The sequence below is a fragment of the Parastagonospora nodorum genome, assembly GCF_000146915.1.
Source record: "Parastagonospora nodorum SN15 chromosome Unknown scaffold_16, whole genome shotgun sequence".
In the NCBI taxonomy this organism is placed as follows: domain Eukaryota; kingdom Fungi; phylum Ascomycota; class Dothideomycetes; order Pleosporales; family Phaeosphaeriaceae; genus Parastagonospora; species Parastagonospora nodorum.
The window spans coordinates 237,180-249,954 of NW_001884564.1; the positions used below are offsets into that span (position 1 = coordinate 237,180).

Below are 12,775 nucleotides of genomic sequence, written 5' to 3' on the forward strand. Positions count from 1 at the left end.
CTTGTCAGCCATAATCTAAAGAAGCTTAATTGGACGAGCACCTCGTTGGTGCTGATGCGGCCGACGGCGAGTTTCGCTTTGCTCAAGCTCGACAGCGAGGAGCGCCATACCTTCAGAATTTTGGCCGCTTGCGCACCTCCAATAATGCTTGTTTTCCCGGTGCCATGAAGGGCTCCTCCTCCGGTGGTGTCGTCGTTCCTACATTTAAAGGAAGTGAGTGTTTGTGTCATGTCACGCAACTCTTCCAGGTTAATCGACATATTGTCAGATTTGTACATAAAGAGCACTACAATACCAATTATTTTCCCGCTATCCAACCATCCAACACCACACCCTCCCTACCCTTTGTATCCCTCCACCAACCCCCTACACCACACGCCCACCGCATACGCCCCCGGATCCGGAATCCGACTCCTCTCACTCCCATCCTCACTAATGTACGTCGCGCGCCCAAACTTGGCCTTCATCTCCGCCGTCTTCTGCGCACTCTGTTCCGCGACACTCACACTCTTCTCCAGATCCCTGCTTTCATTCAAAGTGTTGATAAATGGGATAAGCACGTCCATAACAGTCCTATCGCCCTCGCGCGCAGACGTGTAGTTTTTCAAATTCTCCAGACCAAGCGCGGCGGCGCGCGCGATTGTGCTGATGTCAAGCGCTGCAGACTGGGTGCTGGTGAGTGTGGCGAGTGCGTTGGTGAAAGGCCGTGACGAGGATAGATAAGATGGCGCCGAGGGACACCGCCTACGTCTTCGACGTTCTCGCCGATGCTTTCGAGCAGGGCGAGGAGAGCGGGCGGATTCGCTTCCACGGCGTCGATGTTAGTGAGTATGGATTTACACACGCCGGCGACGGCTTCGCCGCAGTCACCGTCGCCCATTTGCAGGTCGTATTGCGTGATGGTGGGTTCGGCGGCGAGGGCGGCTTTGCAGGCTGTGCGGAGGGCGGGGATGAGTGAGGCGGGTGTTGCGGGGCCTTTGTGGGTTGTGGAGGAGTTTGCGTGGGCGGCGTTGGCGGCGTTGCGGAGGGTTTCGGTTTCTTTGCTTATGTTTACAGGTCTGTAGCCGTTCTTGGGCCAGGCGGGTGCGTTGGTTGGGGCGTCAAGTAATTCGAATACTTCCTCGTCGCTCAGATCCATGGCCTTGGCCATGCCTGTCATGTTGCCGAGGGTGATGCTGAAACCCTGGCCGTTCAGGCTGGTTTCGAGGACGCCGGCGTAGATGCGCTTGGGCACAATGGACCAGTCTGACTTTAGTTTTTCGAGGGCAATGTTGACCATGGCGTCGAATTCGAGGTTAGAGAGACCACCGAAGTTGTTACACAGCATGACAACGTTGTCGGTAGGCGAGAAGGGAACGAAAGCGCGGTCTTTGTCCTTGGGGTCCAGGAGATAGCGCAGCATTTCCTTGATGATATCTTGCGGACTAGGCATTGGAGAGATTGTGCGAAGGCCCTATTAGATCAGTATCAGACTTGTGAGGTTCGGAGACGAAGACTTACAGGCTCATTGTGAATCCCCATTCCCAGCACACACGCATCATCCTTAACTGACTCGAAAGCTTCTCGTCCAGGAACATGGCAATGATCCAAACTTGTACCAATCGTCACAAGTTGCGAATTGCCCAACTCTCCAATCTTGCGACACCGCTCGAACGCCCATCCCTTCTGTGACGCCGCGCCGGCGAGCTTGATAACAAGCAAGTTACCAGCCAATCCTCTCCTTCCAACTTTCTCGCTCTTCTCTCTGCCCAACGCTGCGTCTTCCGCCATGCACACGACATCGACCTTGTACCCAAGTGCCTGACCCTTTTCCCTCGCGAGTCCAAAATGTAGCATATCTCCCGTGTAATTGGTGATGCAAAGAATCACACCCTCATTTGACGGTACGTTTCGGATTCCCGCCATGATTTGCTTCGTGCTCGGTGATGCAAAAATGTCTCCACAAACAGCAGCGGAAAGCATGCCATCGCCGACGAATCCAGACCAGGCAGGCTCGTGACCAGATCCTCCTCCAGAAATAATGGTAACCTGGTTTGGTGGATGTGCCAGGTTGTAAACGACGCGGTTCTCGGTGTCGAGACCCATGTGCTGATTCCGAGTTATGAGCGAGTTGAGCATGTGCACCACAACCCCTTCTGGGTTGGGAAAGAAGTGTTTCCGCGACATTTTGGGTGAATGTAGAAATGTGTGTTTGATTGGTCGAATTATACGAATTGATCAATTCTGGTTCTCTTGTTCTTGTTATTCTCCAATTGAGCTGTCAAGCATTAGCCAAAGCATAGGAGAGAACGTGAAGCATGGAATCTCCCACATCTGCACTGCGAGACAAGTATCCAAACGTACGATTATTTCTCCGGTCCTAAGATATTACAAAGTCAATATCGAACGAGGAAGCAATACGTGCTTTCAATCATAGGGGCATCGTCGTCTTTAAAGCATCCCCGCGCTCGCCCCGCCGACCCCGCTCATTGCTATCGCCCACAAATCCCGATCATTAGCCACGAGTCTTGCCATCACAAGCCCGTACCGTCACAGTGATGAGCCGCAAGCTACGATATACTGCATGTAGCATGGTACGGGGCCTGAAAATGGGAGCAGTTGGGATTTTGCGCCGGAGTTGCCTGTTTGGGCAGGCCGGTTGAGCTTGGCTATCATGTGACTTCATATGCTCGCGTCGAAATCGCGGTTCTCGTTACGAGGCGTGCGGGCCACCTTTCAAAACCCATCGGGAGAAATTATGGTGCTTGGATGCGTGGTATAATATTACTATACTAGTTGTACTACGAATGTCGTGAGGGTTTTGGTGTCCGTGGAACGCAAGAACATGTTGCGCCGAACAATGCTCCGATTAAGCCAATGCCTAAAGTCGAGTCATCTGGATCAAAGGCCAGATGCAACAGGCCTTGGTCGAACGCCATCGTCGATATACGCCGCAACTCCATATCATGCCGTCAGATCAAGTTACAAACAACAAAGCATGCAAAAACAGAATGTGATGTCCAACGTAGCTCTAGTGACCGAGGTTGGAGTAGTGTGAATGGCGTCCGTTGTACTGTTGCTGGTATAGCGAAGGCGTGTAGTCAGAGTCTTGGTAGACGGTGCCACGCTTATCCTCGTCTGGCAAAAGTTCCTTGACTTCCCAGTTGTGCTGCTTGACACCGACTGAAAACTCGAGATCTTCGCGGGTGATTGAATCCCAGTACTATTTATAGCTGTGTTAGCGCAATGCAAACCATCGACTTTTAGCGGCGAACTAACCTTGTAGACCATCATGACTGCCAGCAAATTGCAGATGGTAGCAAAGAAGAGACCATCAATGTAGTGCTGGACGTTATCACAGATGGTATCGCTGAAGACATAGAGGATGACCTGGCCGATGACGAAGAAGAAGACACCGAACGAGATGTCGCCAAGCGGCCAGCGGTCCTCGAGTGTGCCGACAACCAGAATGATCTGGCTGACAACGTAGACGAAGAGGAAGATGGCGTTTACGATATAGGTGACGATCATGATGCCGATGGGGTTCTTGGAGCTCAGTCCTGCCCAGTTCTTGAAGGTCAAAAGCGAGACAGCACCGCTGACTACGAACATGGCGAGGGAGCAGAGTCGCAGTAGCCAGACCGAGAGCGTTGTTCCATCCTCATACAGCTGGAAACCGACGAAGCCGTTGATCAGCAAGCAGGTGCAGAGAGCGGAGACGAGGCCATTCTGTACGGCGGCAAAGTACGGGTACGGAGCGGAGCCGGGTGCAGTGACACCGGCGTCGAGGATGAGCGATATGATGGTCAGGAGGAGGTAGATGTAGAAGACGGATGTGATCTCTTTGCGGCCTGGGTCGTGTTAATGCCTCATCTTCGTCCATTGCCTAGCCAGCACAACATACCGACAGCAGTGAACTTTGAGCGCACGTGGATAATCATAATCACAGTCATGACCATGGCCAGAATGTGCATGAAGTCGTTCGCGCACTGGAAGATGAGCGTGTTCGCGATCTCAATCGTCCTCGAGTAGCAGTTTGTTTGTATGCCCGCGCCACCGTTGATCTGCTGCTCGCCCACCAGCGCGCACAGAGGAATCGCCGCCTTGGTGCATATCGTCGAAAAGTCGCCGAAGCCCATCTTTGCGGGCAGTCTGGGGGTTTGTGGTGTTGTCTGTGGTTGAGGCTGTGTACGACCGGGACGCCCCTAACAATGGGAATCGGAGACGATGTGCGACGTAACACCCGATGTGCGGGAGGTAGGAGCGAGTGCGATATTGAGTGAATGTCCTGTCCTACAGTAAACAGAGAAGCGAGAGTAGGCGCGGCGGGGGTGCTGGGGGTGCTGCAGCGAGGACTGGGATGCTGTGGAGGCGGTTGTCAAGCGTGAATTGTGGTTTCAGGAGCAACCAGGAGCCAAGCCCGCTAAGGAAAACCCCTGCTGAGCCGTCCTCCTATTCTTAGACATCGTGACATCGCCATCCCAGGGCCAACTTCACGTCGTCAACGTCGCTTCGCATCATGTGACGATTTTTGCCATAAAGACGCGAAAAGAGTGCAGTTTTTCGTAAATTTCGTGGTCTGCACATGCACACGTCTAACGCACCAAATGCCGGCACGTGCAGCTACATTCTGTAACTGCAAGCTTTCACTCATCAAACTGTATCCCATTTTCTAAAATCTGCTCGAGTGTACGATCGTGGCGAGGCGCCGCATGAGCCTAACAGAACAATACGGCATCAATTCCAGGGTGTGCTATTGTGGGTTTTAACATACCCGCGAACTTCACACAAGATCGTGCTGCCTTGACGCTCTGCGGCTGGTGACTATGTTCAGCAATATGTATTGTCCGTTTGCTATTGTCACAAGCCACAATAGCTTGCTATAGGCAGCAATCACGAAGGCATCCTAGAGGCATGTCACTTCTTCCTGAGCACTCTTTTCTTATCACTTTTGTCATCATCACCCATAACTCACTTGACTGCCAGACCCAACTTAACATGGCCGACCGAAGCGACTATCCATTGACACACAGTCCTCCTGACAACACTGAACTCGCGCTCTTGAATGCATACATCGATCAGCGTGCGCCTGGGCCCAAGCTTCGTCACAAGAACCGTATGTTCACTCTCCTGCAGGCAAACGGAATGATATCGCGCTCCATTGTCGAACAGCGATTCCTTTCCCGTAAGCTTTTTCCTCGAGATCGGGATTTCCTGTTAAGTTGCTCCAGGTGTGCTGTCTATCTACGCTGAAGAAAAGGCCAACCGAGGCGAATTTGGCGCGGACCACCAAATCGACACTGCCAGCCTCGATATCCGCTGCGGTCATGTCGATGACAAGCCATACTACGCCATTGCTACTGTTCCCGCCAATGCCCTGATACTTCGTGGAGCCACTCGCAACACTAAGGCTCAGGCAATGGAGTGCTTCATTGATACTGTCCTGCTCTTGAGCGCGAGTGCAAAGAAGGATTTTGAAGCGCTGCGCGATGCAGAGAACGCGAGAAATGCCAACAATGCCGAAAGATCGATTCACTGACCTCACATCACTAGGAACCCACTCTTACGACCGTTTCGATTTGTGGGCCAACTGTACGGGTAGGAAACATTACGGGGCAAGCACGTGGCAGGTTGCTTTCACCATATAAGCTCACCATATCAGCTCTATTACACAATCGAATCAGATCAAGATGACAAAGACTTTGTACCTGCCTGAGAGCAATATTGTGATCTTACCATGCGACAGTGGTTCGTCGCTCTTTCCGGATCACCTACTAGTATCAACAGAATCGCAACCTCACATTTGTCTCACATGAACATCTGGAAGACGACTGAATGATATACGCAGCACAGCAGCGATGTCACCTAGCTAATGCTTGCGGAAACCTTGTATTCAAAGTGAATGGTTGGTTCCAATGGCCTTTCACCTGCCGTGGGCGTTTACTCCCGCCCTCGCGTTCATTATCTCCTTTCTTGATACTTTATGCTTTCCCACAATCAGAAAACTTCTGCCTCTCACATCCTCTCCTCAAGCCACCCTCGCCTCAACTCATATATAATCGCCTCCACCATGTCGCAGCCCCCGAACTCTCCCGGAGAACAACAGGCGAATGCCTCAGCTTTTGCGCAGTGGCAATCTTTGAAGGATTCAGGGCATTTCAAGCCGGCCACGTCTATCAGTCTCCATTCGCTTTCGCCTGCGTCTGTACCGCTTCTGGGTTCGCCCATAGACCTAGGCCCTCCCATCAGTGCCAATACTACGCCCCACGCGACTCCAACACCGCCAGCCTATTCTCCCACCAGTGCCTATGCGCCACGACCAGATGCGCCCACAGCACCAGTTCATCCCATCGCTACGTACGTGCCACGATCAGAGAGACCTACAACACCAGACTATCCTGCCAGTACGTATGCCCCGCCCCGCGCGGCACCCATACCACCAGCACACGCTCCCTCGCCGTACACGGCCCACCCTACAGCACCACAGCTCGCGCCCACATCTCAAAACAACATACCGCAAAGCACCTACGGCCCCTTCCCCGGCGCGCATGGCTACGCCCCGCAACCGCAAATCCTCCTCACACCCGACAGCATCACACGCGATATGCTCGCCTCCCGCGTGCAAACACTCCTTCGTCTCGCCCTCCCCGAATTTAACATATCGCAAAACGTCATGCTGTCCATGTCACTCGTCTCGCGGATCATCCACCTGGGCCAAAATGGCGCTCTCGGACCCCATGGCATTCAAAAGCTCGACGAGATCTTCATAGTGATTGGGCACGACGGGTTGAAGAAGTATATGGCGCTTGCTGTTATGGCTCCGGTAAGTCTGTGTGTTTTGCTGAAGGGCACGAGCGAGGATTTGGAGGGGAAGGAGCCGTTGGTGGACAGGAAGAGTATGGAATGGTTGAGGCAGGGGTTTCATAATGTGGCTGTGGATGAGTATAATAGATTGCAGAGGAGTATGCAAGTTCCGGCTAGGCGCTGAGGGGAGGAGGTGGGGTAGTAGGAGAGAGGGATGGGAATAGGTGGAGTTGGGAGGTGCTGTGGACTCCTCTTCGGGTCCTTCTGTGGCATCTTCGGAGTCATATGTCATACAAATGGGGTAGTGGTGGACACCTGTGGATGCCGATGTATGAACATGAGCACGAGTGGACAGTGGACGGGACGCACGCAATCGAATCGCTAGTTGGTGGGTGGGTATTGGATTTGGATCTGGATGAGCTCGACAGGATGAGTCGGGACATGAGAGGCGAATCACGAGGAGAGCAAGCGATGAGATGAGACTGGATGGTAATTCGCTGATAGGGGACGCACGCAAGTAACACGCAAATTGGGAAAAGTCCGAGCAAAATTCTTGGATTCTTTGGTGATCATGGTTGGATCCAATCAATATTTCACATGGAAGGAACGTCGTCGAAACTACCTTGGCACTTTTGTCGATATATGTGGACTACCACTCTGTGATTCGTCTGTTCGTAAATGCACGTGAATGCCGCAGACGCTAAATTATGCGCCAACCTAGATCGGACGGCACGCCTTATGCATCTGTACGACATCTCCTTGCCGTACCCTGTAGCAGCGTTACGAGAATACAACATGGTGGGCTTCTCTGACTTGCACATAACTTCGGCTCGCGGGCTCATGCGTACTCGAACACTATGGAAAGACGATCGCGAAGAAGCGCAGCTAAAGTGAAGACCGGATGCAAGACTTGCAAGTATGTCCTCCTCTTCACTACCAGTCACATCCTCTCAGAATAGGACGTGAACACTACTGACACCACGTAGATTCCGACGTGTCAAGTGCGATGAGCAAAGACCCAATTGTTTGAAGTGCGCACCATCCAAGCCCCATATGCAAATTTGCACCTGACATGTCCTATCAGATGCACCAGCACAGGTCGTCAGTGCGATGGCTACGCCAGTCTCAAACAAGGCTTCGAAGTCCATATCTGGAACCCTGGCCAAGGTCCTGCTTTCCAGAAGACCGTATCCCTGCTTCCGGGCCTAGATGACAGCGTGCGCTACCTTGAGTTTTACCATCGCTGCGCACGGCCAGTACTCTCTGGCAACTTCGACAATAGTTTCTGGTCTCGCACAACGCTTCAAATGGCCTTCTCCGAACCAGCCGTTCGTCACGCTTTGATAGCTCTCGGGTATCTCCATAGCACCGAGAGCGGGTCCTTGAAGCATGCTCGCTCAAGATTCACTGCCATTACCGAGAGCAAGACCTTTTTACACCATTACAATATGTCCGTCAAAAGTCTGGTCGATCGTATGGGGCAGTCCAACTACAAAACCGAGGTCGGTTTGGTCACTTGTCTTCTCTTCGTTTGCATGGAGTTTCTACGTGGTAACCATCAGACGGCGTTCACACATCTCATAAATGGGTTGAACATCATTACCGAACGTGAAAAGAAAGTACGACATGACAGCGTCAACTCGCCGCTCTCTTCATGTTCGGTCGACACGTCTACTACATTGACAACTTTCAACATAAGCACACTCATCGAGGACGAGCTCAAACCAATATTCATTCGGGCCTTGACAAGCGCTATGTTGTACGGTGCGGTCTTGGATATCCGTCCTTATGTCACTGATCTGGACCTAAGACACTTCGAAGACCTTCGATTCAGCAATATCCGGGAGATGGAGCTGTCCGCGTATGAAGTGCGCAATCATTCCATATTACAAAGTCGCTACCTCGGTTTGAAGCGCCATTTCTATCAGGTCAAAGTGTTCACGGCCAAAGAACTTGGTCAAAAGCAACTGGTTCTCGACTGTCAACAGGCCTGGTACGCGGCTACCGAGCACTACAGAAACACACACGCACTTACGAAAAGTGATGAGCTCGTCATTCAGGCACTGTTAATCGGCCACTATATCACCTATATCTGGTTACTGTGCCAACTGGACCCCACAGCGATGGCCATAGACGCCTACCTAGACGAATTCCAAACCGTCCTGCTCTATTGTGAGCGCATACTCGACTCGATGGATCTCGATACACCACAGCACGCCGCGCGGTTCACTTTTGAGATCTCACTCATCCCAGCTCTCTATTCTGTCGCACTACGGTGCCGATGCCCTGTGACTAGGCGAAAGGCGGTGGCTTTGCTTCAGCGCAATCCGCCTCGTGAGGGCTTGTGGGATGTGGCAACTCATCTACTTGTTGCGAAACGCGTCATTGAGATGGAAGAGGTGGAGGTTGATGAGCGAGGATGGCCAGTAGAACGCACGCGCCTTTGGAACGTTGGTGTTAATGCTGATATGGATCGCAAGGGAGGCTTCTGGGCATATTTCACGCCAAACGAGGAACTGAAGAAGACTGTGGAGGAAGGAAGACCGCTGTCGAAAGCGGAATTTTTGCATGTCTAGAGGGAGGTATGATTGATGATATGAAATTAAAGCTCGACGGAAATGATAAGCCTAGAGATACTACCAATTTCAACCCGATATCTAGACGTCTACTATCAGCCTGCTCTAGCTACGCCGCATATACTTGCTTTATCTGCGAGTGCTTTCGATTTGTGACCGAGCTGTGTTGAGTTTTTGGGTAACGCAGACAACTGGAGAGATCGCCATTGTCTCTCTCACTGCAACAGACTCACTTGTCTCTCTTAAGCGAGCAAACGGACCTTCGTTCATTTCACGAAAGAAAGACATAATCTAAGTCACCCCTTCGACTAGACCTGCATCCTCGCAACACTTCTTCCCCAGCCCCGTCCGTCTCTCCGCCCACAATCAAAATGTCTTCAATATCTCCACCCATGCCCGACAAAGCTCTCCTCAACGATGTCTTCTTCCCTCTCCTTGAAACCATCGGCGCCACTCTCTCCAAGAACTTCGAAGTCCGCGCCGCATCAACAGAAGATCTCCTCACCGCAACCTCCACTCTCACCGAGTACATCACTGCCTACTGTGCTCGCAACATGCGCGGCTCCCGCAACCCTCTCGACCCCGCCGAACTCGCCATCCACGTCTTGCGCACGCGTAACCCTGCTGAAACAACCACCAACGATGCGGGCAAGAAGATCAAGGGCGAAAAGAAATGGTACTATCTAATTCTTGCTGAGACGGAGAAGACAGGTGATGTACATATTTTGGCAGAAGGTAACTTGAGGAAGGATAAGATTGATTTGGTGGAGGGATTCATGGAGGCTGTAATGAACGAGATTGAGAAGTGGAATGATCAGGACGATGGATAGCCACAGGCTTGTGAGTAGAGAAGAGGTTTAAGTGAATAGTTATGAGATGGAGGCCTTCAGGTGTAGTGCTAACCTCAACGTTGCGCCCCTCCGTGCTGTAAACTCTGTTTAAATTCATTCATCCGCAACTATGTAGGTCGTAACGTTGCATATATCAACCTGGAGGATTTTGCGGAATCTACGAGCTGGTAACGGGAATTTAAAGGGGCTTCAAGTTGATCTTGTAATAATGTATTGTGTCATATTCACTCAGCTATTCCTAAAGTGTTGATGGGCTCTAGGCTACTGCGAAAGACCCATTCTTCACTCGCTTCTAAACATGTACTTCGTGAATTTAAATATCTAGTTCACCACTGTTAGCGGGCTGCGGGCCGGGCTCGTCGTCCAGCGTCGTCGCTGTTCCTGGCCTTTCTCTTCATGACCTATTTCGTCGGTCGTAGGATGGGCGTGTCAGCCCAGTCGCTGTGCTGCGGCTTGGTAAATTCCAAGTCGAAGTGCATGATGCGGATGAGCTCGTAGGCCTCTGAGGACCTGACGCGCCACGCTGTTGCCGCAGCTGACCGTAAGCTTGGATCGACCAACAAAAACTCTCGTCGAATAGACTCTTGCGGTCCAAGGACGAGTCAGCTCAATATATCACAGCTCTGAGCGAAGTGATTCGCCTTCATAGTGACGAAAGGGGGAATGACTTCTTGGCCCGATGCTGGCGGTATCTGCACAGGCTCGGTTATTGCCAAACGTCTGGAGCAAAAGTGTTAGTATATGTAAATCTAAGAGCTCCCAAACCATTAACTTACCGTATATCCACGACCGATCGCGAAGCCTCAAGGTGTGAAGCGAGGATGTCCTTGGTGCAGAAACTTCGGAACACTGCTAGTCTTTGGTCCTTCGGTCGGTAATAGAACGGTACGACCTTTGCACCGTCGCATTGCGCGCGACTTCGAAGGATATTGATGTCCACATCGGCCGCTGGCGGCGCATCTTTGATCCCACGATACATTTCCCGTGCGCGCTCCCAACGGATCCGTTCCTGTCCATTTGTCATGATCACCCGCTCGACTGCCATCTCAAAGGCTTCGCTGTATGTGTTGCGCCAGAGGACGTGCAAGTCGTTGAGAGCGGTCTGATATATGTCTCGGTTCGCAATCCGAACTTCTTGTTCTTGGGCCGTCTCGGCCGCAGGCAGGATGCTGAGGGCGCTCACCTCGATTGCCCAATTTGTATTCCATAACTTGAAGGAAAGTGTCGCAAGATTTCCACGTAGCCACCGCTGCAGGAACGACCCAGAACCATACCGCTCGGTACAGATGTTTGCTTGGATCTTTTTATAGTGGTCCTTTACCCACCGTCGGTCCGCCTCTGTGCCCACCGCCCCAGCCAACACATCCTCAAAGCCTTCTGGGAGTACACCGAAATATGTCGCGATCACTCTGCCCCTCAAGGTACCCTGTGGTAGGGTTGATAGTGTCGCTGGTGGATCAACGTCATGTCCGCTGTTTACTTGTATTGTCGAGAGCCAGGTCCGCCTTCTCTCACACGTTAGCCGGCTTTGCGCTATCGCCTTCACTCACCTCAATTTCTTGCGGCGTTGTAGGGCTGAGACTAGGTGAAAGCGGCTTTAGCATCGAGCCCCACTGCGCTACGTTTTGAGCTTAGCAACGTGTTGCTGTAGGTCCCACGTGGGCGGCACCTGACCGAACTTATATTGGGCCTGGGTATGACCTGATGATTAGGTATGGTTCAGGTGCCGTTCAGGTGTTTGCTCAGTTGATAAACAGTTTGAAGGTAGATGCTCGCAAACAATACGAAAGCAAATAGGCTGGACGTGAGTTCTTTGAGCATCAGCATAGACCTGGTGTCTTGCATGCTCAGTGAGCTTCTCATGATCGACAATAGTAGTTCTGCGTTAAGGTATGATTTCAGGGAAAAGTAGAATCATGCTACAAGCAGCAGAAGAATACAACGCAGTAGAGTAATAACAGAAGGAGACCACAGAATAGGCCGTATACCCAAGACCCTGCGTGAAGATACATATATATATATATATACCTATGTGGTGGTGTTATGGATGTTTCGGGTATCAAAGTTACTTGCTCCCGAAGTCAGGACCGACTCCAGCTTGGGTTTCTTCCGTGGTGAACAGTGCAGGCCTCAGCTTTGCGCTCCTCTGCGGCCGTCTCGGCTATAGCTATGCTTCCTGCTTCAGCAGTCTTCCTAGCTGGTTCGGCTTTCCCCGTTCTCTGCAGCCGCCTTGGTCTTCCCCAACTCGGCTGTGACCTTGTCCTGTGCCTTTCGAACCCCGGCAGCTCTCTTTCCAGCAGTTTCTGCCTTCTTAGTATGTCTTGTTATGCTATGATCTGGAGGTACATCTTCCGGGTAACAAACCAGCTTCTTTAGTCCTGGAATGCAGTTGGCTCCTTCCGGAAAATTGCACGGCTCTTGGCCATCTTGGTGCCCTTTTCGCGGAACATTTCGTGCAGCTGTCTCTCATAAGGAAAGCTTGTTATTCACGCAAGCGCCTGAGTTTGCGAGGTGCAGCTCTCAAAAGTGAATTGTTGCTGCTGAAGTTACAGCCTGAAGCTATAC

At 51.8% G+C, this 12,775-nt stretch overlaps 9 protein-coding genes across 9 annotated transcripts; 4 read left to right on the forward strand and 5 right to left on the reverse strand.

The window, feature by feature from the left end:
* Positions 1–15: 15 nt before the first annotated feature.
* SNOG_10034 (hypothetical protein) lies at positions 16–260 on the reverse strand (the record flags this gene model as incomplete). Its single annotated transcript, XM_001800265.1, has 2 exons — positions 16–110; positions 203–260. The coding sequence occupies 2 exons, from the start codon at positions 258–260 to the stop codon at positions 16–18; spliced, it is 153 nt and encodes a 50-aa protein (XP_001800317.1).
* A 78-nt stretch (positions 261–338) lies between these two features.
* SNOG_10035 (hypothetical protein) lies at positions 339–2,166 on the reverse strand (the record flags this gene model as incomplete). The annotated part of the gene is made up of 3 exons (XM_001800266.1): positions 339–665; positions 749–1,453; positions 1,501–2,166. 3 exons carry the CDS (start codon positions 2,164–2,166, stop codon positions 339–341), a joined length of 1,698 nt encoding a protein of 565 aa, XP_001800318.1.
* A 629-nt stretch (positions 2,167–2,795) lies between these two features.
* On the reverse strand, positions 2,796–4,118 carry SNOG_10036 (hypothetical protein; the record flags this gene model as incomplete). Its single annotated transcript, XM_001800267.1, has 3 exons — positions 2,796–3,202; positions 3,259–3,830; positions 3,884–4,118. The coding sequence occupies 3 exons, from the start codon at positions 4,116–4,118 to the stop codon at positions 3,011–3,013; spliced, it is 999 nt and encodes a 332-aa protein (XP_001800319.1). The 3' UTR covers positions 2,796–3,010.
* Positions 4,119–4,977: 859 nt separating this feature from the next.
* Positions 4,978–5,518, forward strand: SNOG_10037 (hypothetical protein; the record flags this gene model as incomplete). The annotated part of the gene is made up of 2 exons (XM_001800268.1): positions 4,978–5,164; positions 5,211–5,518. 2 exons carry the CDS (start codon positions 4,978–4,980, stop codon positions 5,516–5,518), a joined length of 495 nt encoding a protein of 164 aa, XP_001800320.1.
* A 531-nt stretch (positions 5,519–6,049) lies between these two features.
* SNOG_10038 (hypothetical protein) lies at positions 6,050–6,967 on the forward strand (the record flags this gene model as incomplete). The annotated part of the gene is made up of 2 exons (XM_001800269.1): positions 6,050–6,197; positions 6,459–6,967. 2 exons carry the CDS (start codon positions 6,050–6,052, stop codon positions 6,965–6,967), a joined length of 657 nt encoding a protein of 218 aa, XP_001800321.1.
* A 717-nt stretch (positions 6,968–7,684) lies between these two features.
* Positions 7,685–9,359, forward strand: SNOG_10039 (hypothetical protein; the record flags this gene model as incomplete). Its single annotated transcript, XM_001800270.1, has 2 exons — positions 7,685–7,699; positions 7,890–9,359. The coding sequence occupies 2 exons, from the start codon at positions 7,685–7,687 to the stop codon at positions 9,357–9,359; spliced, it is 1,485 nt and encodes a 494-aa protein (XP_001800322.1).
* A 371-nt stretch (positions 9,360–9,730) lies between these two features.
* On the forward strand, positions 9,731–10,189 carry SNOG_10040 (hypothetical protein; the record flags this gene model as incomplete). The annotated part of the gene is made up of 1 exon (XM_001800271.1): positions 9,731–10,189. One exon carries the CDS (start codon positions 9,731–9,733, stop codon positions 10,187–10,189), a length of 459 nt encoding a protein of 152 aa, XP_001800323.1.
* A 623-nt stretch (positions 10,190–10,812) lies between these two features.
* SNOG_10041 (hypothetical protein) lies at positions 10,813–11,814 on the reverse strand (the record flags this gene model as incomplete). Its single annotated transcript, XM_001800272.1, has 3 exons — positions 10,813–10,930; positions 10,987–11,636; positions 11,761–11,814. 3 exons carry the CDS (start codon positions 11,812–11,814, stop codon positions 10,813–10,815), a joined length of 822 nt encoding a protein of 273 aa, XP_001800324.1.
* Positions 11,815–12,403: 589 nt separating this feature from the next.
* On the reverse strand, positions 12,404–12,660 carry SNOG_10042 (hypothetical protein; the record flags this gene model as incomplete). The annotated part of the gene is made up of 2 exons (XM_001800273.1): positions 12,404–12,513; positions 12,624–12,660. 2 exons carry the CDS (start codon positions 12,658–12,660, stop codon positions 12,404–12,406), a joined length of 147 nt encoding a protein of 48 aa, XP_001800325.1.
* Between the last annotated feature and the right edge of the window lie 115 nt (positions 12,661–12,775).